The sequence below is a fragment of the Watersipora subatra genome, chromosome 8, assembly GCF_963576615.1.
Source record: "Watersipora subatra chromosome 8, tzWatSuba1.1, whole genome shotgun sequence".
NCBI classification, from domain to species: Eukaryota; Metazoa; Bryozoa; class Gymnolaemata; order Cheilostomatida; family Watersiporidae; genus Watersipora; species Watersipora subatra.
In genome coordinates this window covers 49,677,245-49,703,687 of record NC_088715.1, presented here as the reverse complement: position 1 = coordinate 49,703,687, position 26,443 = coordinate 49,677,245, and the positions used below count along the sequence as shown (strand labels likewise).

The 26,443-nt window shown below is 35.4% G+C and overlaps 3 protein-coding genes across 5 annotated transcripts in view; 2 read left to right on the top strand and 1 right to left on the bottom strand.

The window, feature by feature from the left end:
• Positions 1 to 369: 369 nt before the first annotated feature.
• On the top strand, positions 370 to 1,383 carry LOC137402666 (uncharacterized). Its single transcript, XM_068089170.1, has one exon. The coding sequence runs from the start codon at positions 370 to 372 to the stop codon at positions 1,381 to 1,383; it is 1,014 nt and encodes a 337-aa protein (XP_067945271.1).
• A 3,581-nt stretch (positions 1,384 to 4,964) lies between these two features.
• The window catches only part of LOC137402091 (presenilin-1-like), a 179,697-nt gene continuing 158,218 nt past the window's right edge, over positions 4,965 to 26,443 (top strand). For 2 of the 3 annotated variants that reach the window (XM_068088563.1, XM_068088561.1), the window contains exons 1-8: positions 4,965 to 5,002; positions 6,093 to 6,282; positions 6,472 to 6,624; positions 6,784 to 6,935; positions 7,138 to 7,233; positions 7,330 to 7,404; positions 7,653 to 8,083; positions 8,191 to 8,277. The gene's annotated coding sequence lies outside the window, so the exon portion shown is untranslated. Of the gene's footprint in view, positions 5,003 to 6,092; positions 6,283 to 6,471; positions 6,625 to 6,783; positions 6,936 to 7,137; positions 7,234 to 7,329; positions 7,405 to 7,652; positions 8,084 to 8,190; positions 8,278 to 26,443 lie in introns of those variants that run through there. The other variant, XM_068088562.1, reaches the window with a different exon arrangement.
• Positions 13,067 to 26,443, bottom strand: part of LOC137402090 (uncharacterized) — a 146,327-nt gene continuing 132,950 nt past the window's right edge. The window contains exons 11-13 of the mRNA XM_068088557.1: positions 19,170 to 19,314; positions 16,976 to 17,061; positions 13,067 to 13,954 (exon numbers count right to left, since the gene is read on the bottom strand). Coding sequence (XP_067944658.1) covers positions 13,946 to 13,954; positions 16,976 to 17,061; positions 19,170 to 19,314 — 240 coding nt within the window. The 3' untranslated portion in view covers positions 13,067 to 13,945. The remainder of the gene's footprint in view (positions 13,955 to 16,975; positions 17,062 to 19,169; positions 19,315 to 26,443) is intronic.

Here is a 26,443-nt window from a genome sequence, read left to right as displayed (position 1 = left end):
CTCGCTTAGCCTGCTAATGTTATATGTTTGTATTAATACGCCTTTTAGCCAATAGTGTTGAGCTTTCCCATTACTGCGTACTGATCATAAATAAAAGTAGTTCTGTACTAAGCCACGAGACCCGCAGTTATTATTTGAATACACATCGAGTCCCTAACGTTCAATAACACAACATGGTGGTCAGTACGTGGTGACAACAGAACTCAAAGTGTGCCACAGGCAACGGAGCCACCCTGGCGGACCTCGGTGTGGCTCCCCTATACCCGAAGCTAAGTATATTCTGATTACGGAGTGGTGGTGTATAATTATACTAGTAATAAGAATAATAAAGTGACTGACTAACCTGTCAATACTAATCATCACGCTATTATGGCCAAGTTTAGCCCTCCAGGAGAGTTCGATTTTGTGCCAGAGAACTGGCAAGAGTGGATCGCTAGATGGGATATGTTTTATTCTATATCTAAGCTTAGTAAAGAAGACAACGTAATTCAAATAAACAGTTTATTATACAGCATGGGGCCTGCTAGTAACAGCATTTTTAAAAGTCTTGGACTTTCTAATGATGATGCGAAAGACTACGCTAAAGTTGTGGCTGGGTTCACTAGGTATTTTGCGCCCAAGAAGTATATAATATTTGAGCGTGCCAGGTTCTTTAGGCGAGATCAGCTTGTAGGAGAGACAGTTGAAGAGTATGTAAGGGCGTTAAATGAAATTGTCCACAAATGTGAGTTTGGAGACAAGCGGTCTGAGCAAATAAGGGATCGCATAGTAGTTGGGATCCTGGATAAACAGACAAGTAGAGAAATGCAAAAGATGGACGTTGAGCAACTCACTGAGGAAACCGCGATTGCAATGGCTAGGCAGGCTGAGCAGATTGAACGGAATATCAAGGAGCTCAGTTCTATTGCGAAACGTTCAGAGACGTGCACTGCTGATTGTGTCTCTGAGCCTCATAAGCCATCAGTTGATCAAGTGAAGTCGCAAAATCTGTCAAGCAAATGCGCTAGGTGTGGCTATATGACTCATACTAAAGGCAGCTGTCCAGCGATAGGTAGTACTTGCAAAAAATGTAATGGTCGAAATCACTTCGCGAAAGTTTGTAGAACTGGCAACAAAAAGCTGAGCCAAGTAAATGAAGTCACGAACTTGTCACCCAGAGTTGAATCTCTGTTTATCGGCACTGTAGATAGTACTAGTGGATATGGTTCTGATAAAACATGGAGCAAGCTAGTGCGGGTGTCTGTCCTCTCTGAGCCTGTGGAATTCAAACTTGATACAGGGGCAGATGTGTCCGTAATACCAAAAAGTCTTTGCAAAAATGCTCTTCAATCGCCCAACCACCTCTGCACTGGACAGCTCACTCAGCAAGGCTACCTCAGCTAACTAAGCTTAGTGGTGGAGCCATTTTCACAAAACTGGATGCCAATTCAGGCTTTTACCAGATCCCGCTCTCAGAGGATGCCCAGCTGTTGACGACATTTCTCTCACCCTTTGGTAGGTTTGCATTTAAAAGGCTCCCATTTGGGTTGTCTTCCAGCCCTGAAATTTATGCAAAAGTCATGTCTGATACTCTTTGTGGTCTACCTGGCGTTGTTGTGCACATGGATGATGTCTGTATATTTGGAGCTACCGTGGAGCAACATGATGCTCGAGTCAGAACTGTTTTGCAGCGAATGCAAGAAGCTGGTGTTACACTCAACACTCACAAGTGCGAGTTCTCACGTAGTTCCATAAAGTTTTTAGGTCATATAGTGTCGGCCCAAGGAATACAAGCTAGCCCTGAAGCAGTTCAAGGGCTTCAAGCTTTCTCAACCCCTCAGAATGTTAGTGAAGTTCGTAGTTTTTTAGGTCTAGCTAATCAGCTGAGCAAGTTTTCTACTTGCCTTGGGGAGCTTAGTTGTCCGCTTAGAGAGTTGTTGCGTTCTGATGTACAGTGGTATTGGGGGAATGCGCAGTCAAAAGCTTTTGACCAAATTAAGCATGAGCTGTCCAAATCTGTTTTGCTCACGCCATATGACCCAGTACGTAAGACAGTTTTGCAAACGGATGCTTGCCGTACTGGACTGGGTGCGGCTTTGCTGCAAGAGCAGCCAGATGGTCAACTAAAGCTGGTTGCTGCGGCATCCAGAGCACTTAGTGATACAGAAAAACGTTATGCCACCATTGAGCAGGAAGCCCTAGGAGTAGTATGGGCGTGTGAGAAGTTCCGCAACTACATCATTGGGATGGGCATTAAAATACAAACGGATCACAAACCCCTGGTTCCCTTATTGAGTGATATTGAGCTGGATCGTCTGCCAGTCCGCATACAGCGTTTTCGTATGCGCCTGATGAGATTCTCATACGTCATGGAGCACATCTCGGGTAAGAGCAACTTGCTCGCTGATGCGCTGTCAAGGTCTTGTAGCGTTGGGCCCTCTTCCATTGATGTAGATATGCTCAGTGATGCTGAAGAGTATGCCAGATATTCACTGGGCAGGTGTGCCTCTAATGCAAGGTTGATGCTGCTTCGACAGACTCAGTCAGATGATGCAGTGCTGAAAAAAGTAGTTGAGTATATAAAAAGTGGCTGGCCAGCATATCTGCCTGCTGATGAGGTGCTCTTACGTCCTTACTTCGAAAGTCGTGACAAAATATCCATGGTTGACGATGTTTTAGTTTTTGGAGACAGGATAGTTATCCCCTCCGTTGACAGATTTGACACCTTAAAAATTGATACATGAAGGACATCTTGGTATCACAAAGTGCAGGGAAAGAGCTAGAACGACAGTCTGGTAGCCAGGAATGTCCCAGCAAATTGCTGATATGGTCAGATCTTGTGTTTCTTGTAGGAAGGTTGCTAATGTAGTTCGAGAACCGTTGATTAGGTCGGAGTTTCCTAGTCGTCCATGGGAGAGAGTTGCAAGTGATCTCTTCTTTTTGGATAATCATTGGTACCTTCTGGCAGTAGATTATTTCTCCAGGTATGTTGAGGTAGCCTTGCTGAGTGAGCTGTCCAGTGCAGAGGTGGTTGGGCGATTGAAGAGCATTTTTGCAAGGCATGGGATACCCGAAGTCCTCATTTCGGATAATGGCCCCCAGTACTCGTCTGAGTTGTTTTTGAAATTTGCCCAGAGATATAGCTTTCTTCATGTGACCAGCTCCCCCAAGCATGCCCAGTCTAATGGTGCTGCAGAGCGATCCGTACAAACTATAAAGGCTATGCTGAAAAAATCTGATGATCCGTATCTGGCATTGCTGGCTTACAGATCTTCGCCTCAAGAGAATGGCCTGTCACCGTCTGAGCTCCTTATAGGACGGAAGCTAAGGACCACAGTTCCAGTCCTACCTAAGGTTCTTGAGCCATGTCCTGCGGACCTTAGTAAGATTGCCTTGAAGGAGGAAGAGCTACGTCACCAGTCTAAGCTGAACCATGATGCTAGGCATCGAGTGGTTGAGAAAGCCCCATTGCAGGAAGGGGACAGAGTGTTCATCAGAGATATGCAACGTGAGGCAAAGGTGGCCCGCAAAGTTGCCCCAAGGTCTTATGTAGTAGAAGACCAAAGTGGTGGTTCCATTAGACGTAACACTCAGCAGTTGGTTTCTCTCCCAGTTGAAAGACCAGTTGAACATTGTACTTCAGAGGTTGTAAATTCCTCAGGTGATGGTCCTCAGTGCGTAGCCCCTAGTCTTCAGTCAGAGTTGCCAATAGCTCTTCCATCACCTAAAGTTTCTAGTTTTGGGCGTTCTATCAAGCCACGCAAAATACTTGACTTGTAGTCACTGTTATCCCTGCTGTTACTCTTGTTTCATTTTCCCCGCTCTAGGGTTGCTAGAGCTGCATTGGTAGAGATAGTATTATAGTGTTGCATTATACTTTAGTTATTCAGTTATTATGTTCTATTCAGTATTTAGTGTACCTTCTTGAGGGTTTTACAACTACTCCAGATAGTTGTCTTTTTTTTTAATATTTAGCTCACTTATGTAACTGCATACTGATGTAGCCTTTGCCTGAAAAAGGGAGATGTTATATGTTTGTATTAATACGCCTTTTAGCCAATAGTGTTGAGCTTTCCCCTTACTGCGTACTGATCATAAATAAAAGTAGTTCTGTACTAAGCCACGAGACCTGCAGTTATTATTTGAATACACATCGAGTCCCTAACGTTCAATAACACAACAGCTAACAAAAATCCCTTTCAGGCGGCACAAGCTAATACAACCAGTCTTGTACTACTACTGCCGTTATAGTCATACGGACATTTACAACTTTAATTAACCACCGGTATGCAAATTTTCCAAACTTTGGTGTTACTACACTTTAAGGGTGTTATCAAAGCGCTTGGGTGGCAACCATTGTTGAGATGAAACTATGAGCAGATCTTGATCGTTAAAAAAATCTTCGGTCCGACATCATGATATTTAAACCATCTGACTTTCGTTAGATACTAACACAATATGCATAAGGTATTTAAACTTTATTAAGTGTGTTGTTTTTAAAAACAAGATCCGTTTAAGAACAAAATAGGTAAAATATGAACTAAAAACAGCAAATAAAAACGCTGCGAGAAACACTTATTCCGATATTACTAATTTCACGGTCTATAAAACATTTACGCAAAACAAAACAAATTTACACCTTTTCTGCACCCCAGATATACAAAATAATATCAAGTTAACTTCCACGAAGCATAGGAAAGAAAATGAGCTCTTGCAAGTTGGGGAATTTCCCTAACTTGGATAACCTAAGCTTAAGTTAAATTATATTTCGAGGAATTATGTCCGTTGGCCACCCGTATCCCGATTTCAAAAGTTTATTGCTTACTAGATTCTACCGTGTGAAGGTCGAACAAATATAGCCAGAGTTTTCAAACAGAAAGTAATAGCAAAGAATTGACCTACCGCCTTCCGCGTTTTTCTTAATGTCCCAAACTAGTGTTTATTGCACTCAAACTCCTTCGAATGGCCAAGGTCATTCGCGATTACAGAAATTCGCCAGCAACTTGTTGCGAGAAGCGCACAGGTGAATTTCATTGTGTTCAATCTGCGAAAAGAAATCTAGTTTCTTATTTCACAATTATGAAAGATTACGAATACACTACTGAAGTGAAGAGACAAACTACTGACACTACTGCTAACAATTTATGCGAGAGACAAAAGGGTGTAGGTGCACTGCGCGATTCGATCCAAAACTACAAAAACCGTAGGAATGCACCTTCAAAAGAAAAGGGCGTAACATTCACAAGCGAGTCATTTCTACTAGCTCTATTACTATTGTTACTGTTAAGGTCTACTACTATTATTACTGCTAGTTGTGTTGCTCCTAGTTAGTACTACCACCAGTTAGGTCTACTACACTAGTTACTGGGTGAGTTAGAGTCGATCAGTGTCACTACTGAGTGGGCGAGTGTGACTTTATGTTGGCAGTGATTAGATAATTTTATAAGCTAGTGATTGAATTTTTTTTCCTCTTAATCAGATCAGATTGTTCTCACTGAGAGCCTCTGAAGGCAAAAAGATGTGAGAACTCAGTTTCAAGAAACTTTTTTATTCAATGTTTTTTATATATATTTATTTATTTACATATATACATGTAAAAATATTTCCGGTTAAATCAAAGAAACTAAAAATCTGCACACTCGACATCCCTTCGAAGATTTCTAGCTGTTTTTGGCCAATAGGAGTGAAAATATTGCCCTGATTTTATAGATGGTAAGTACAATTCCCTATTTTGTCTTGTATCGCGGGAGTTATTGGGAAGAGTAAAAGTGTTTTGAATAACACTAGAACTCAACACTTTGCAATATAGTTTTATTCGGGCATCTTTTCTACGTTCTTGTAACAATTTTATGTTAGTGTTTTCCCTTAATTGTGAAAAGCTTACTGGTGATCTTATCAGTAAACAACTTTTAGACATTTATTTTAGATTTTCTCGATCTTTTTGATATATTTTTTTAAATGTGGGTCTCACACCTGGCAAGCATATTCAAGGCCTGATCGCATCAGAGTCTTGTATGCCACTAGCTAGCTAACAGTAAGAAGGTAAGTGTAATAATACTACTGCTATTACTACTGTTGCTAACTAACTACTACAGTTTCATTTTACTTTTTAGATTTCCAAACAAAGTAACTGAGAACTCTCGTTATTTGCAATGGTATCATAACTGCAGCAGAGTGAATAAGCATGGTCCATGGGCACTTGTGGGCAGCGAACATTTCAATGATACATCTTTTGAAAGACCAAGCCAAAATGTTCGACCAGTTGCTGTACCCGCACTGTTTACACAGCCCAGTCATTTAAAGGTTTGTTTCTTTAAATGTTGAACGGTGATTTTCAATGGTTGAATTCAAAACAATATTGTCAAGCACAATGCTGCTGCGTTGTTCAACTTAAGGTAGATATATATCTAAAAAAAATTTCAGAAACCTCAAACAGCATGCAAAACAGCGGCAGCTGCCAGTGCTTATGAATATGATGTTGAATATGAACAGTTGCAGAACAGACTAACTAGAGTAGGGAAAGAAAAGCGAAGTGCTATTGATCGGGAGGAAAGAGTAAAAACAAAGTGTGCAGATCTTCTTGAAGAACTAAAGGAAAAAATCTCTCAACTGCAGAATTAGAGGATAAGCTGTCTTGCTATCGAGGTGTGTTAAACTCCAAGTGTATCCTCTTTTAGAAGTTATTCAGTTTGTTGCACATGTTCAGAAAAGAAGTTCATGGAATGATTCTTCATTAATCTGACTAAGAAACCCTATAGATATAACAGGCTGTTATTTATGCTGTTGCTGCCGTTGCTGTTCTAGATATACCAATATCATTATTCAAAGACAATGATAGAGGATTTTCAGAGAAGTAGAAAAAGTTTGCAATAACCCTTCATTTGTACTCGCCAAAGGCTTATGAGTTTCTCAGAGTGACACTTCCGTTACGCCCTCCCAGATCAATCAGAAAACAAGTAAGTCATAAATTAAAAATGTCTTTTTTTGTAATTTATGGTTGTGGTCTGCAGATATTGTCAAGGTCTATTACAATGAGCGTAGTAATTTTTGCTTACTCGAACTATGTTACAGAAAAATATTGATGCAATGCTAGTCCAGCTTAGTTATCACTCTGAACTAGTGGCTCCAGTTTTACTTGTTATACTGTACTTATTGCAGATGGCTGATACGAATAGAGGACACGCCTAGTCTCAACATAGCGATGCTTAGGGTGCTATTGAAAATAAAAGAAAGGGACTCGGAAAAGTATTCTCAGTGATTTCAAGCTAATTTTGTTTGTCAGATCGGGTACATTTCTTCGAATTATATTTTCAGTAATGCATGAACTGTCATTTTATGGTGTTCTTCTAGTGTCTGCCTGATGATAGATGGAATAAGTATTAGAAAACCCTTTATCTATGACCAACGTCTCAAGCGTATGGAAAGGTACGTTGATTTAGGATCTGGTCCACAGGAATCCTCTGAGGTACTGGTTTTTATGGTCGCAGGGTATTTGTACAAATTGGTTTTTTTGGCTTAATGCTTTTGTTTGCTCTGCTGTGCTATTCTATCTGGCTATATTTTAAAAAGTTCTGTTCTGCTGTTTGGCATGTCACAGATTTCTGATCATGAACTTGACAGCTGACAGCTCCTCTTGCAAAGCATCTACCTACTACGGTATCTATACCTTATAGACTATCTGGGAAAACACCTGCTAAACAATATGACAAACCCTCTGCTATGTCTTTTGCTGGTTATTCTGTGAGTACAGAAATGATAATATAAGGATGACATGTTTCACACTTGATCAATAACTGTATTTTGTATGACCACTCTGGGTATCAGCATTTGCAATAATAATTTGTACTGGTTTTTTGTTGAAGGTCTGAGGTCGGCTTGGAAAGCCCCTTTAGCCTATTTCTTTACGCGCACTCTAACTGCAGCTACTCGGAGGAAACTTGTAGTTCATACGTTGTCTGAACTTGGTGAAAAAGGGTTTGTGGTGCACTGTTTGACGCTAGATGGGCATGCATCAAACATGTCAATGTGCCGGTTACTTGGTGCTGACATGAGGAACCCTCAAACTTTCAGATCACACTTCCCCCATCCTGACATTCAGCAGCAGGTACAAGTACTTCTGGATTCTTGTCATATAGGTCATGAGGAACCTGTTTCATGCTTACGAATCGATCGAAATTCCAGACAGCATAGTGAAATGGAGTTACATTTCAGGGTTACAAGAACTACAGAATGCATACAGCTGGAGGATGGGGAACAAGCTGACAACAAGACATCCATTTTCAGCAGAATAAGATGAAGGTGCAGTTTTTTGCTTAAAATGCAACTGATCCCCAGTTTTTACCAATTTAAAAAAAATTGATAAGATTTGAGAAAATATAATACATTTACTTTATAAAAAAAAATCAAGATCAATTACAATCCGAGAGTACAAGAAACACCACAAATGATTAGACACTATTTGTATACTTAACGCGATTAAAAAATTCGTTAGTGTGAGAAATTTACCAACTGAAAATGGTTCATTTTCATGATTGAAGCTCTTTTCACCTTTAAATTGTTTAATTTCATTTTTACTTTAATCCTAATTAATGTGTTCATTTTTATCATCGCCAATTGATGCTTTTGTTTAGGTAGTTGGAATAATAATCTTACTGTTACTGTTAATTAAGGCTACCTTTCGCGAACTTATCAGCAAATGTGGTGCAGAATCAGATGATGGTAAGACAGCTAATGTTATTGCTTAAGACTAGATTCTTATGATACAGGCTACTCGAGAAGTTGATCACTTTGGGGAGCCCACAATGATTTCAGATGCCAAAACTTCTGTTGTAGGTAACAGTATAGTCTATATAGCTGGCTAAATTGTGTGTGGCGAAACTAACTAAAGTGCTGTCATGTGACCTTTGCCATCAGTAACTGGTTACCACAAGTTAATTATCCAGTACCGACCTTTCCATACTCTACTCGAGCTAAAAAGCAATGGAGGATTGGTGTGCCCATCAGATGGTGTCATCAGCTAGATCCTACTAGCTGCAGATCGATACTTTCGTATTAATGCAAAGCCAGATCCACTCCATTGCGCAGTGTGTGTTATCAGAGGTGTAGGATCTAGTGATGTGCTATGCCTTGGGAAACACCTTATGGACACAGCAGATGGCATATCCAACCACTGCGCTTCATCGATGAGAAATTTGGACATGCTAGTCAAAAAATATGGCGCCACTCATGATTTGAAAATCACCTTAATAAAACGCCATTAAAGGGGAATTGTTAAAAATACAGCTTCATGGCGTTCAAATAAAGATTTTACGGTGCATCTTGTAACTGCGGCATACTTAAAACACATTTGTTGTAGCACTTGAGCTCACATTCTTCAAGGTTTTTGTATTCTGTAATAATGAATCTGAATAAGACTCTGGGTTCAAAGCACATTGACGATTTTCGCTTTTGTTGTAAAGTGTGTGTCTGTGTGTGCGTGCGTCACCTCAACTTTGTTTGACCCCTTATTAATCCAGGGAAAGCAAATGTCAAAAAGGCAGCTTTTGCAAAAACTTGTTGAACTGGTTAATACTGAACTTTATTTGAACCCACTAATGAAAAAAAACCTGGTAGAAAATTGCTTTAATAGAGGCAGGAATAATAGTAGGAGTAGTGCTCCTAATAGTAGGAGCAGACGCTCCTACAATTTAAACAATCTGTTCCGAGAGCATTTTGTAGGGATTTTACGTTATGCAAACAGAAAAATACATGTGAATTGTCTGATCGGTTGTAAGATCTTCTTGAACTCACCCCTTTGGAAATTCAAAAAAGAAATAAATAACTTGTTCATTCAATGGCTGTACCGAAACTGTAGTATTACTGGTTTATATTGGCAACTTTTCTCCTTTTTTTATCATTTTTGTGCGGTTCATGATTGTGATAATTTTACAATGAATTAATAGGAGTTCACACCTTTAATGTCAATTTTTTTTGATTTTATCTTTTTGTAATTAAACTTTACTAGCAAATTGTTTGGAAATGAGCAGATTTCAAATCTTGGTAAAACTGTGCTCAATGTAGTACCTTGTTTAAATCTGTGTGGTACTTTAACGCATATGAAAAAGCGGTTTAGCAAAAATGCTCAGGCTAATGGCATTAATGTCAGCGCGCCTGAAATACTGTACAAAATATAGGTAACTTTTACGATTGCTTCACCCGTCAAAGGGTTAAATTAATCTTTTCAAAATTTTGACCAGCTAGTCGAAAAATACAGTGTCGCCCTCTATTTAACCGTCACCTCTAATAAAATGACACTATAGGGAATGGGTTGAAAAATAGAGCGCAATGGCGTACAAATAGATGTTTTGCGGTATATTGTGAAGTGCTAGGAGCATTTGATAGCTGTCTTAAGACAATCATAACTGCTGATGCTAGTGGTGTAAGATTAGGTAAGTATTTGAACCACGTACAAAAAGATGAGTCAGAGCGAATAGTAGCTACCGAGTCATGCTATGGTACTCTTGAGTTAGGAGTTGTCATGTGTTTGGAGAATGAAACGGTGGTATACTTACCTTTAGGGGAGACGATTCTTACTTAGGACTGATCACAACCAAATTACCTTTCTATATGGTGCCACACTGTACAAAGTGTACAACTTTCATAAAACGTCAAAGGTGTTGCAATTGTAATAGCAGACAGTCTGTTTAAGCAACTTGTAAAGAACAGGACTCCTGTAAGAGATGATGACCAATGTTCCCTCTAAGCTGTGCACTTGCGCAACTGCCCACTACTCCCGTGTGCACCGCACGCAGGCAACATGCTGCCCATAAAAAGAAATTCAACATAACCACCATATTAAAAAAACACAAAATTTATTCGATGCCATTTTGCAATGCAATTCGGGTTATGGCTGGCTTTCAAACAGTAACTGCAGGTAAAACTATTGCTACCGCATTGTTTAGCCGATGATATGATGCGGTTTACCTAATGCATTAGTTCCGCAGCAAATCAATATCATTAACAGCTCTTAATGCGTTAATGCTTTTTGTGGTTACTTTTTGTTAGTATATATTTAAGAGCTCTGTGGCCATAAAAAAGGTAAATATTACCAACCCTTTCTTATGGAAAATGACCAGGCTGTGGCACAACCAGTCAACAAGCCAAAGTACAAAAGAAATGTGGTTCCTTTGAGATGGAATGGCTATATATATATACATATATATAGCCATTTCATATATATATGGAATATTTATATATTCTATACTGTTATAGCACAGATTACCTAATGTTACTTTAATATATTATCATATAGCATCATATGTTACATTGTTATAATAAAGATTACTTCTATTACTTTAATTTATTATTATATTAGTTGAATGCCCGGCCATAGTTGGGTAATAAACAAGTCTTTGCATAGAAAACCTAATTTTATTTAACATATAACAACATTGACCATTCTAACTTTTCAACTTCATTTGATAAGAGAAGTGCTTTTGTGCAACATGAGAAAGAATAAACAATGAGTACATGGAAGTATGTGTATAAAAAAGTTTACCACTGCAGCAGAAGCTCGTTGTATTCAAAGTTTTGATGAATGTTACTGATACCTCTTAATACTGGCACAAAATAAAAATGTTCGTGTTTATACAGGTGCCAGCATCGTTTAAATGAGATACCGGACTGTCTAGTCTGACTGAACGGAGAGACGATAAGGATATATCTCTATGTAAGAGCGTTAGCAATTATAAGCATGGCTTAACCTAGTGGTTATAGGTATAGGTAGTTATAGGTTATAGGCACACTTGTTTGTAGACTTGTAGTTTGAGTGTCGCGAGTTGAAATCCTCTGTAAAGCAGATTTTTAATTGCTTGCTTTTAAACGCTATAACTGGACACACGGTTTAACAAAAAGACAAACAAACACTGAGATTTATGTATATAGACAGTATCATGTGTTATATTGTTATACCATAGCTTACCTAATATTATTATGATGTTATGTATTATTATACAAATATATATCATAATATATTATATACAGTGTCATGTTTTATATATTGTTACAACATAGAATTTTGTTGAAGTCATTCATACAAGTCTTTACGCGTCCTGTTTGACTACACTATACTCTTATGATGTCACGCATGTTAAAAAGGTAGCGATATCCTTCATTCTATTTTTTTAGCTAAATTCAATCATTATTCATTGTTAATGAAGGTAAACGAAGCAATAGTCAGCCATACTCATCCATTTTAAGAAATGCGGAGAGCTCCATTTTTTCCAGTAGCTAATGAGATTTTAGCGACACTCTTTACACCAAACAAACGCATGCATACAAGCTAGAAGCTATTGTTTGGGAGATTTTGCGCTTCCTATTACTCACTTCATGCAAGATTGAATAACGACTTATCCATTTGAACGGTGTTGCAGGTGTTTATCACTTGTTAAGGTTCTAAACAGTTTGCTAAATATAATGTATTTTTATGTTATGTTTGTCTTGGCTATTTATTAGATTCATACAAACACTTTTGAAAAATTAATTAAAAAATTTTGGTTAAGATATGCTGATTTTGCTTGAAATCAGCTGCGGTATAACTACATGTGCGCACAATTCCAAACCCGCATCAAAAGCATGATGGAAACATAGTGATAGTGCCAGTTGTCATATATAATAATGTGCTCCAATGATGTGGCCACACTGCAGATGATTTCAAGGAAAATCAGCATATCTTAACCAAAGCTATGGAACTTTGCAAAAACATTTTTGCACAGGTATTAACAGAATTTAGAAACCTAGTGGTCTTCCGACAATTTCATTTCTTGCTGTGACGTGATTTCTCATGCAGTTTTTTCGAACCCTATTGTCAAGACATAAGGAACATGAATGGATTCACTAGTAGGTTTTCTTGTATTTGATGGAACAATAGAGAAGAAGATCAAGGCCATTTATCTGCAAGTTTCATTATGGTTGCTTCCAACCGGAACTTCAGATGTCAGATTTAGTTCGGTGTGATGTAGCACTCATTGATGTAGCACCAACAACAATTGTCCCTTTTGATGTGACATAATTGAGAAATGAATTGTCAAGGAACAAATGGTGCAGTCATGAGCATTTATTGTAATTAAAAGTGTTGATTGAAATTATGTAACAGTTACTGTTACATACTGTTAAATACTACTGTAGTGCCCTGACAAGTTAGTGATGGTACAAAACCATTAATTATTATGACAATAACAACTGGAAAGTGAAGGATTAGTGTAGTTGCTAAAGCAACAGCTGGCCTAATCGACTGTCGCGAGTTCAAATATCGTATGATGAAATCTTTTTTCCAAAGCTTCAACCGTGTCTTCAGACAAACGAATGGATTTATTTTTACAGTGAATATTATCGGACAAACCACTTTTAGAGTCAAACGCTTGAACCTTGTGATTTGAGATGACATTATCAACCAGTAGGTGCAGTTTCTGTTAAATCGTAACCTGTTAAGGTTACTGTCAACTGTAGTCTTAGTTGGAAAGACTAGGCACTGTCTTGTAATACACCCTGGTTGATGGTCTGTTGATTGTAACTTGCAGCGATACTTAAAGCAACATGAGAGTCAGAGAAGAAAAATCACACAAAAACATGACATCAAATAACTTTAAAAGATAGCCTACGAGCAATATAAAACTTTCAAAAGTTTATAAAATTTTATAAAATAAATCATAAAAGTACGAATAATTGATACAAAACTATTGGGAAACAAATAGTTATAACAAGCAAGACATATGCTGTATAATAAATCTAACGGCAACACCTTATTTGAAGGACATACCATTTGTTATAGATAAAAAGCACAGCAATCTAAAAAATAAAGTGCATCAAAATGTCTAAAATGCTCAGCCTTTCAGAACATCCAAATCTACGAGATGAGAAGCATAATTCTACCTTTTAATGCTTGCCTTTTAAACTTCCTGTTTTACCGACCGGTAATTTATGTGGAGGATCACTGAGGCTAAAAAGATGAAAACTTCCAATATAGATGCTATGGTGCTAAGAATATTAAGCAGATCACAGAAACTGAATGGCATATGACATAACTATATTTACTAAGAAACCAGCTTGCGGTTGGTGGCATGTTCTTTGCTCAGTTGGCATTTTTGCAATTGATATATTTAAAAATTAGTTTCGTTTCACTGAACTAAACAAGGCAGATTTTTTGCCGCATGTATACAGATCCGAAAAAGGTAGTTGAACTTGGTCAAACCAAACCAACCATTCTTGCCATCTACATAGTCTTATAGTCTATATTCAGTCTTATACTCTATATTCAGTCTTATACTCTATATTCAGTCTTATACTCTATATTCAGTCTTATACTCTATATTCAGTTTTATACTCTATATTCAGTCTTATACACTATATTCAGTCTTATACTCTATATTCAGTATTATGCTCTATATTCAGTATTATGCTCTATATTCAGTCTTATACTCTATATTCAGTCTTATATTCTATATTCAGTCTTATACTCTATATTCAGTCTTATAATCTGTATTCAGTCTTATACTCTTTATTCAGTCTTATATTCTATATTCAGTCTTATACTCTATATTCAGTCTTATACACTATATTCAGTCTTATACTCTATATTCAGTCTTATACACTATATTCAGTCTTATACTCTATATTCAGTCTTATACTCTATATTCAGTCTTATACTCTATATTCAGTCTTATACACTATATTCAGTCTTATACTCTATATTCAGTATTATACTCTATATTCAGTCTTATACTCTATATTCAGTCTTATACTCTATATACAGTCTTATACTCTATATTCAGTCTTATACTCTATATTCAGTCTTATACTCTATATTCAGTCTTATACTCTATATTCAGTCTTATACTCTATATTCAGTCTTATACTCTATATTCAGTCTTATACTCTATATACAGTCTTATACTCTATATTCAGTCTTATACTCTATATTCAGTCTTATACTCTATATTCAGTCTTATACTCTATATTCAGTCTTATACTCTATATTCAATCTTATACTCTATATTCAGTCTTATACTCTATATTCCGTCTTATACACTATATTCAGTCTTATACTCTATATTCAGTCTTATACACTATATTCAGTCTTATACTCTATATTCAGTCTTATACACTATATTCAGTCTTATACTCTATATTCAGTCTTATACACTATATTCAGTCTTATACTCTATATTCAGTCTTATACTCTATATTCAGTCTTATACACTATATTCAGTCTTATACTCTATATTCAGTCTTATACTCTATATTCAGTCTTATACTCTATATTCAGTCTTATACACTATATTCAGTCTTATACTCTATATTCAGTCCTATACTCTATATTCAGTCTTATACTCTATATTCAGTCTTATACTCTATATTCAGTCTTATACACTATATTCAGTCTTATACTCTATATTCAGTCTTATACTCTATATTCAGTCTTATACTCTATATTCAGTCTTATACTCTATATACAGTCTTATACTCTATATTCAGTCTTATACTCTATATTCAGTCTTATACTCTATATTCAGTCTTATACTCTATATTCAGTCTTATACTCTATATTCAATCTTATACTCTATATTCAGTCTTATACTCTATATTCCGTCTTATACACTATATTCAGTCTTATACTCTATATTCAGTCTTATACTCTATATTCAGTCTTATACTCTATATTCAGTCTTATACTCTATATTCAGTCTTATACTCTATATTCAATCTTATACACTATATTCAGTCTTATACTCTATATTCAGTCCTATACTCTATATTCAGTCTTATACTCTATATTCAGTCTTATACTCTATATTCAATCTAATACTCTATATTCAGTCTTATACTCTATATTCAGTCTTATACTCTATATTCAGTCTTACACTCTATATTCAGTTTTATACTCTATATTCAGTCTTATACTCTATATTCAGTCTTATAGTCTATATTCAGTCTTATACTCTATATTCAATCTAATACTCTATATTCAGTCTTATAATCTATATTCAGTCTTATACTCTATATTCAGTCTTACACTCTATATTCAGTCTTATACTCTATATTCAGTCTTATACTCTATATTCAGTCTTATAGTCTATATTCAGTCTTATACTCTATATTCAGTCTTATACTCTATATTCAGTCTTATACACTATATTCAGTCTTATACTCTATATTCAGTCTTATACTCTATATTCAGTCTTATACTCTATATTCAGTCTTATACACTATATTCAGTCTTATACTCTATATTCAGCCTTATACTCTATATTCAGTCTTACACTCTATATTCAGTCTTATACTCTATATTCAGTCTTATAGTCTATATTCAGTCTTATACTCTATATTCAGTCTTATACTCTATATTCAGTCTTATACACTATATTCAGTCTTATACTCTATATTCAGTCTTATACTCTATATTCAGTCTTATACTCTATATTCAGTCTTATACTCTATATTCAGTTTTATACTCTATATTCAGTCTTATACTCTATATTCAGTCTTATAGTCTATATTCAGTCTTATACTCTATATTCAGTCTTATACTCTATATTCAGTCCTATACTCTATATTCAGTCTTATATTCTATATTCAGTCTTATACTCTATATTCAGTCTTATATTCTATATACAGTCTTATACTCTATATTCAGTCTTATAGTCTATATTCAGTCTTTTACTCTATATTCAGTGTCAAACTCTATATTCAGTTTTATACTCTATATTCAGTCTTATACTCTATATTCAGTCTTATACTCTATATTCAGTCTTATACTCTATATTCAGTCTTATACTCTATATACAGTCTTATACTCTATATTCAGTCTTATACTCTGCATCTATTTCACCGTCAGAAATCAACCTACATAGACACACTTTTAACAAACAAAATTATTCCTCCAGATTCGATTTGGTCTAACTTGATCAATCTAAACCCCACTCAGCTTTTATAATCGAAAAGTAAAACTATCTACCCTCACCGTTGCCATGAATACATAGTGGTCGGCAGCTTGCAAACCAGCTAAAGCTTTGCTCGCGGATTCAGCCTCCTTGAACTCCACAAATGCTGAAAAGGGACAAACAAATAAGGAAAAGGCTAATTAGAATGAAATATGTGCAGCACATGATTGTTCATATCTACCTCCATGCTTTTAACCAACTGTTAAACACGAACATAGACAAAGTTTTTGTTGATTTTATCAGAAAGTATTGGTATTTTTGTATCATTTTAAATTGTTTTTGACGTTTGAAATACTCTGACTGCCAGATTTTTTTTAAAATTGAAATCAACATGATTGCTGTTAAAAAAACTCAGGGATATCAAAAATATGATTATGACGTTTGTAGTTGCAAAGACTGACAGAACAGAGACGTGTACCGCTACCATTTCAACACAGTAGCCGATATCAACTATAGCAATGATAACTAATGACGACTTTTTGCCCATATTTCTCCTACAAGCTTTTTAATCGGGGTCAAGTCAAGTTGCTTGTAATCCTGAAACAAACTGGCTGTCAGATCACTTAAAACATAAAAAGAATTGCAAACGATCAAAAAATACCAGCATTTTCTGATACAATCGATTGAAACTGTGTCTAAGTTCATCTTAAATAGGAATTTCAACTTATCAATGAGTATGGTAATTTTTGGAGATGGTTCGCTTTTTTCCCAAGTTTGCTCGTTTTGCCGTTTTACACCTTTAAGATCCTAGCTAGTAATCTGCTAACAAAAACTCACAATCATTATGCAACTGGTAAAATGTGATTTAATTAGTTGCTACTTGTGTCAAGATAATAGAAATACTCTAAATTCAATTTAATTTGAATTGAGGTCGTTAAAATTTTAAAACTTATCAAAAATGTTTGCTTCTCAGTTCTTTCTCAGTTCAAATCTTTACTAAATAGACTGGAACACTAAAATAGATCTTCACTAGATAGACTGTAACACTAAAACAGATCTTTACTAGATAGACTGGAACACTAAAATAGATCTTCGCTAGATAGACTGTAACACTAAAACAGATCTTTACTAGATAGACTTGAACACTAAAACAGATATTTACCAGATAGACTGGAACACTAAAATAGATCTTCACTAGATAGACTGTAACACTAAAACTGATATTCACTAGATAGACTGTAACACTAAAACTGATCTTTACTAGATAGACTGGAACACTAAAACAGATCTATACTAGATAGACTGGGACACTAAAACAGATCTATACTAGATAGACTGTAACACTAAAACAAATATTTACCAGATAGACTGGAACACTAAAACAGATCTATACTAGATAGACTGGGACACTAAAACAGATCTATACTAGATAGACTGTAACACTAAAACAGATATTTACCAGATAGACTGGAACACTAAAACAGATCTTTACTAGATAGACTGGAACACTAAAACAGATCTTTACTAGATAGACTGGAACACTAAAACAGATCTTCACTGGATAGACTGAAACACTAAAACAGATCTTTACTAGATAGACTGGGAGACTAAAACAGATCTTCACTAGATAGACTGGAACACGAAAACTGATATTCACTAGATAGACTGTACCACTAAAACAGATCTTTACTAGATAGACTGGAACACTAAAACAGATCTATACTAGACAGACTGTAACACTAAAACAGATCTTCACTAGATAGACTGGAAAACTAAAACAGATCTTTACTAGATAGACTGGAACACTAAAACAGATCTTCACTATATAGACTGGAACACTAAAACAGAGATCACTCTCAATGCCCAGTTTTCAAGTTGATGTCAAATTGCAAGCCTTAAACGTTGAAATAAAACATATAATCTTTTATCAAATTTTAAAAACCTGACATATCGGACCTCTAAGAAGGTTGGACAAGGCCGCATTAGTTGGGCCGTTTTGCTACAATACGAAACGTTGGATTAACGTGCCCTACCAAAGGTAAGTTTGCTATAACCAGCAGAGCTCCATGGTTTTTTATATACAACCCCAGAGAGTAAATGAAAGGGAACTCTTGAGAAATTTTATGTTCGTGTTTCAGAATTTGAACTCGAAACCTTCAAAGTTGAAAACTACCATAAAGCAAACAGCATTTTTTAACATTTTTATGATCCCGTGTAGCAGTTTCTTTTTAGTACAGCAAATATCTAGAGAAATTCATGAATTCAAAAAGTTACCTTTAGAGGAGTGTGGTTTGGGTGCCACCCTAACAATCTCGCCATATGGAGAGCATAGAATCCCGAGCGTTTTTTTATCAGGGTTGGGTAATTTCCTAAATTCTAACGTTGTCTCGGAACGCCTTTGTTCCGGAGGTTCAGTCCGCTACAAATAGAATGAACTATTTAAAGTTAACATAGAAATAAAAAACAAGAAATACAACACGAATTTTTGAACCCTTTAAGCAATGACAAGTAAAGTGGGTATACATGACAATCTTTACTATAATAAAAGACGGGTCCCTCCATCTGTCCAAAGCCATGCTTAGAGGTTAGAAAAATATTGCTTTCAACAGGATTTGAGCACATGACTTTGTGCATGCTCTAACAATGCTATCCTAAGGATGGCTTTTCTTAAAAGCCCTCTTTAGGATAGCTGAAAATGTTGCACGAAAACGTCACTTCAGTAAAATATGATGAAGTTCAAATTTACAGAGTCTACTTGCTATAATGTCACAAGCAGACGAGGTAAGTAAAAAAACTGACAAGCCAACAAAGGGTGGCATTCACTTGTATATAAAAGTGCAGAACTAAACTTTGACATGAGACAAACACAAGATACAAAAAGAAACAAAATAAAATCACAAAAATAATTTTTGTTCCAGGTAGACAACAACAGCAGCAACAGGCAAACATAGAGAGGTCATTGTATAAAAAACGCCATCATTAAAGCTGACATGTTAGTAATGAGATAACAAAGATAGTATAAAATGTCAGCTATATATAATTTGATATAGTATGAATTTGAGTAACTTAACTCGCCAGCTAGTAGTATAAGTCTTTACTAAAACAATGGCGGTGTTTTAAGCCAGCTTAAGAATAGTTGTATTACGTGTAACGATCAACTGTGCTAGTTAATAATCCTAAGTGTGAGTATTTTAACCAATGTAATTGATGTAATCACAATCATCCAACACTATGGTCAGTTGAGCAACTGTAGTGTAGTGGTTTAGATCGCTGGTCTTCAGACCTGGAGGTACCAAGATCAAATCCTAGTACCAAAATCCTCTACGAAATGGATTTTTCATTACTAGATTTTAATGGCTGTAACTGGATACCGAGATCAAAGATTAAAAACAAACACTGAAATTTATAAATAAATACGTATGAATCTATATTATATGTAAATCTCAAAGTTTGTGTGTGTGTGTGCGTGCGTGTGTGTGTGTGTGTTTGTGTATCTGTGTGTTTGTGTATCTGTGTGTGTGTTTGTGTATCTGTGTGCGTGTGTGCACTTTGGTTTGTCCACCAATAGCTATAAAAATCTTGGAATTGAAAGCTCGCTGCGTGCTGGTTTTGAACTCACAGAGATTGCAACCACAAGTTTTAAACCATGCATTTAACCACCCAGCGATACAGTCCTTAGCATTCTATCGCTCTTATCGTATATCGTATGCACACACTAAATGCACAATTTTGATTATTAAATAATTTTACTTTTTGCATTTGTAATTTTTTGAAATTGTTTAAAGGCTATTTTTTGGTATCATTACCTATTTTATTAATCTGTAATTTTTAAATGTGCCGTTTCATTTTCAAACTTCTATTTCCACTTTTTTGTAAGATTAGATTGCTAAATCAAAAAGGCTAATACTTTTCATGCGGACAATTTTATCATCTCGAATAGGAATAACCTCTACATTCTCTCTCCAATCGGTCAGACAAAGTACCAGACGAAAATTATTATAGTCCGATATGTCATTTTTACATTTGTACCAGTATCGAGAGTTACCAGTATCATCATATTCAAAGTTTTGATGAATAGCTTCTGCTGGAACAGTAAATTTTTTAACACACACACCCCAACCACACACACACCACACCATACCCACACAAACCACACCCACACACCCACGAAACATTTTCCTCATGATATGAAGTTTGAATGTTACAGTTGTTTGACAAAGTTTGAAAACCTTTACAGTTGTTTTATTTTTTTTCTTAATTTATTTAAACTGCACAAAACACTATTTGGATCAGATTGAAACTAGTGATTTCAAACCGAGTGTAGTTCTGATGATCGTGACAATCGATTTTTCTCAGACATACCTTCACTAAAATCATGACAACCACTACAGCAACGACGAAGGAATTAATTGTTATTGATGTAACCGAGTCATTATTAGTAAAATTTAGTGGACACTTTTAGACTGATCACATGCTATTATGGCTATTACGGCCACACGTAACGACTTTTTCGTTGATTCTGACCGAATTCACGAAATGAATGAAAAACACCGAATTATTTGGCCAAAATTCACAGAATTGTCTGAGCTGTACACGAACACCGAAATCGTCGACGAAATGCTTTTAATTAGCTAAACAAATTATTAGCGAGCACGATTCTAGCAGCTTTTACAATTTATATAGTCCAAAACACGTATTTCAACACACGATAAAAGTACCAGCACAATTCGACATAGTACATATGATGCAACTGCCTAGATTGCGCTATTGTTGATTTTTTATCATTTGGACACTATGGCTACAAATCGGTTCTTGTTTAATAATAACAAATTATTTTTTAGCAGCAAAAATTCCGTTGAAGAAAGAGTTGCCATCTTTAGCGCAATCAAGTCAGTTGCATCGTATTTACGGTGGCAAATCGCGCTAGCATTTGATTGCATGTCCCGTTATGTGCCTCGGGCTATATAAATTGCAAAAGCTGCTACAATCGTGCTCGCTAATAATTTGTTTAGCCGATTAAAAGCGCTTTGTCAACGATTTCGGTGTGCATGCACAGCTCTGACAATTCTGTGAATTTCGGCTGAATAATTCTGTCTTTCGTTTATATTCCGATTTCGGTCAAAATCAACGAAAAAATTGTTACGTGAAAATAACACGTGTTATTGTTTACGTGTTACTTTAAACTTTTATTATGGTAGAGATTTTTACATAAAAATAATATATAGTTAGATAAATAAATTAAATAAATAAGATAAATTAAGAGATAAATAAGATAAAGATAAATAAAAGATAAATAAGATAAAGATAAATAAATTATAGCACGTTGTGCAACATGTTAACTGTTTAACTTCTCTAATGTGAAGAAAAATTTTGATCTTCGGATATTCAAAATCTCTTCATGTTTGTTTATATAGTTTGATAAGTCTCTGCTTCTCAAAAATCGATATGACTCATTCGTTGGTATGGCATGGATGATAGTGATGCTAATGAAGAATTTCATGATACTAACTATAATTTTCCAGTTCATTTTGAGTCATGAATTGATGATGAACGCTTGCTCGATGAATATAATACTACATGTACGGTAAATATTTTTACGAGTTTTTAAAATCATATGGATTTTTAGAGTTTTAGGACGAATAATGATGAAATAATGTTTTTTTCTGTTTGATGACATTTGCTGTGGGTTGCCTGACTTTTTAACTAGTGTTTTATCAAATATCATTGTATTATGTGCACTTTTAGATATATTTAATAAAAGTTAAAAAAATTAGGTTGTTGGACTGATTGTCCAGGGTTGCTGACACACATTGACAAAAACGGTCAGGGTTCAAAGGGTTAAAGGTCTACTTGCAACAAAATTCACATTACAGTTATTTAGTATCAAAAGGCTCACCATGTCTTACTTTGCTGTGTTGTAGGTGCAAAATATGTGGAAATGTGATTACAAGCTCTTAAAAGCTAAAAATGAACAATTAATCGCAGCCATCACGAATACGCCGTAGTTTGGAATCTCTTTATTTCGATGATGTTCTCAAACATTGTGGTTATTCTTGTGACACGTGATGTTATCATGTGAAATGAAAGGCCAAAAAAAGCTCAATATAAAACGTTTCGTAGCACTAGTTTATGACAAACACTTTGGGTTCTACTAAAAAGCCCTTATCAAATATAGATGCTCGCTACTTTACAGTTTTGTTTTGGCTTGGTCTAATCATCTAGTCGTAATCTGATCATGTGACCCATACTTTCTGCCAAATAGCGTGAACAATTTCTGAAGCATTTTTCGACTATCACAGCTCACAGGTGACCAACAGGCTCCTCATGTTTACCAGAGGATAATATGCACTCCTTCGAGCTAAGGTTAAAAGATTAAAATAATTTTTAAGCTAGGTTTTGAGATATCAGTGCTCAAAGTGACAGCATTGCAATGATGATAAAATAGGCGCGTAATGACAATAGACATGGTTTTATTGAATGCGTGAAGTATATTTGTGAAAATATTTTGACGATTGAGGTTGCATGAAAGTGTAAACAGAAGCCATCGTGTTCAACTACGTCCCATTTGAGCCGTTTTGAAAGAGATTCCAAACTACGGTGTTTTCATGATGACTGCGATTAACTGTTCGTTTTTGAGCTTTTAAAAGCTTGTAATCACAGTTCCACGTATTTTGCACCTACAACACAGCAGAGTAAGACATGGTGAATCTTATGATACCAAATAACTGTAATGTGAATTTTGTTGCAAGTCAACCTTTAAAGGGTCACCCACATCAAATTTTAAAGGATTTCGTCAAAAAGCTTAGATATTTTCTAGCATTCACAATTAACGCTCACAATAATGCTTTAAAATGCTCACAAGAACATAACGTCTTTTTTCCGAGCGTTTTGACCACGCTTAAGTTTTGATTAAGTAAAACATCCTAGCAGTGAAATCACCTAAAACGACAAACAAAATCAGAAATGATAAAACATATGTATACTTTCTGACAAAATATTTTAAAGTTTGCCGCGAGTGCATATGAGACACCGACCTGTGAGGGAGTAACTCCTTGACCTGAAGATGCAGCCTTTTCAGCAGCTGAGGGAGACTCGAAGCGAACATATCCTGTTGAAAAAAAATTATAGCAGATAGTTCAGTAAAAAATAAGCACCTAATTGTATAATATGTAACTCTGGATGGCAAAAAATCCCAAACTAGTTGGAGTAGTACTTGTCAATGAGTGTCAATAAATGTCCACAAAAGATACCAAGTGTCACTTAACGAAAATTGCATAGAATAATGCAGAGCACTATTCATTGGATTACAAGAGTCTAAAAAGGCAACAAGATAATGTAAAATAGCATAATATAAAGATAAATCAGCTAGTATATATATGTCAATATATATATGTCAATATATATATGTCACTATATATGTCAATATATATATGCATATATAGACATAAAATAGATAATAAAAAGCAGTTTAAAATTTGATGAAAACTGTATAACTTAGAGTTTCATGCTAAAAAATTTATGTATATATATATATATATATATATATATATATATATATATATATATATATATATATATATATATATATATATATATATATATATATATATATACATATCTAGATATCTAGCATATCATACAGCATATGAGTATATGCTCCCTTACTTCGGTTTGGTTGAGCACTCTGTGAGAGGTGCGGCACTATTAGCCTTTGTGCAAAGCTCATCACTTTTGTGATTTGAGCACTCTGGTGCCAGCACATTGACTTTCTTAAAGTCTGCGAGGCAGCTTAGTTGTTTCGTGGCAGGAAGTCAACTCTCATTGGTAATGGGATTTGTGTCCCTTGCCTAAGCTCTGAGCTGCACTGATGAGGCTTCAATAGCCGAAACAGTACTGTCTGTAGCATGAGTATATATATACATATATATATATATAAATATATGTAACACTCATCAGATAAAATGCTCAGTGAGGACTACTAAGCATTTTATCTGATGAGTGTTACACACCTTTTGTGTAATATGAAACTTTTAGTAATTTTTATGCGTAGTCAAATTTTAACAAATTTCTTACCAAATTTATATATATATTATATATATATACACTAGATGAATGTTCGGCATAGCTCGAGTAATAAAAAGGTCTTTGCGTAAAAAGCATATTTCTATTTACCATATACAATATTTACCATTTTAACTTTCAAACTTCATATCATGAGAAAAGTGTTTTGTGCAGTTCAAATAAATTAGGAGAAAAAATAAACAATGAGTACATAAAATTGTGTGTATAAAAAGAGTACAGTTGCAGCAGATGCTCATTGTATTTAAAGTTTTGATGGGTAATACTGGTACCACAAAAAAGTCAATTGATAATAACGATTGCAAATTTAGCGCGTGCAATCGCGAAAAGATATACAGTATATGGTCTGACTTCCTTTGTCTGGTACTTTGTCTGACCAAATGGAGAAAGAATGTAGAGGCAATTCCTACTCCAGATAATACAATTGTCCACGTGAAAAGCTTTTAGCTTTTACAGAGTCACCAAAACCGGAAATTTGAGTGTAACAGCACATTTGAAATTGAAACAACATATTTAAAAATTAAAAATTAAAAAAAAAAGGATTGGTAAAAAAATTAGCTTTTTAAAATTTTCAAAGAAATAACAAACACAAAAAAAGTCAATTGATAATAACGATTGCAAATTTAGCGCGTGCAATCGCGAAAAGATATACAGTATATGGTAAGAGCGATGGGATTGCTAAAAAAGGTTTAGCCTTGTAGTTATGTGCGATTGTTAGTAGATTTGTGATTTGAATCTTGTGAGTTCAAATCCAATACGAAGGTATTTTATCAATGCTAAAGCTTTATCGCTATAACTGGACAGATGGCAGACAAACATTGAGATTAACATATATAGACATAAATACACAAGTATATAACTCTATATATAGACAATGTCATTACTCACCATGTCTACGACGGTCTTTTATTGTATACAGTATCGTGCCATACTCTTTAAACCTCTTGAACAAGTCGAAATGCGTATCTCGCTTTTGTAATTTCTCAATAAAGATAGTGTGGAATGGTTTCGACTGCAGAATGATATAAATTCTAAACAACCAAAATTAGACAAACAGCCTATGGAAGATGGTGTGCATAGCATGCTTCTAAAGGCTAAACAAGGAACAACTGATCAACAAGGAAAGCCATTCACTATGTTTCCATGGAGCGGATAATGCATTTTTGGAATTGTGCGCACATTGAGTTAGTGGGCGATAACTGTTTCATTGGAAAAGTTGTTAAAGAAGATGAGGATTTCTACGCCAGAGTTTATAGGTCAGAGGTCATAGTGATGCACTCCTGTCTCATCAAAATAGGAATAACTGAAGTGTGGAAAATCTTTACAATGGAATAGCTTGTGCAGCATTTTTTGCGAATCATTCGCAAGTGGCGCTTCCGTTTTTCTCAAGCATAAAACATTCGAAAAAGTTTGCGAGTAGCAAAATTTGTTTGACTCGCGAGTTTTTGCTTTTGGATTATCCACTTCAT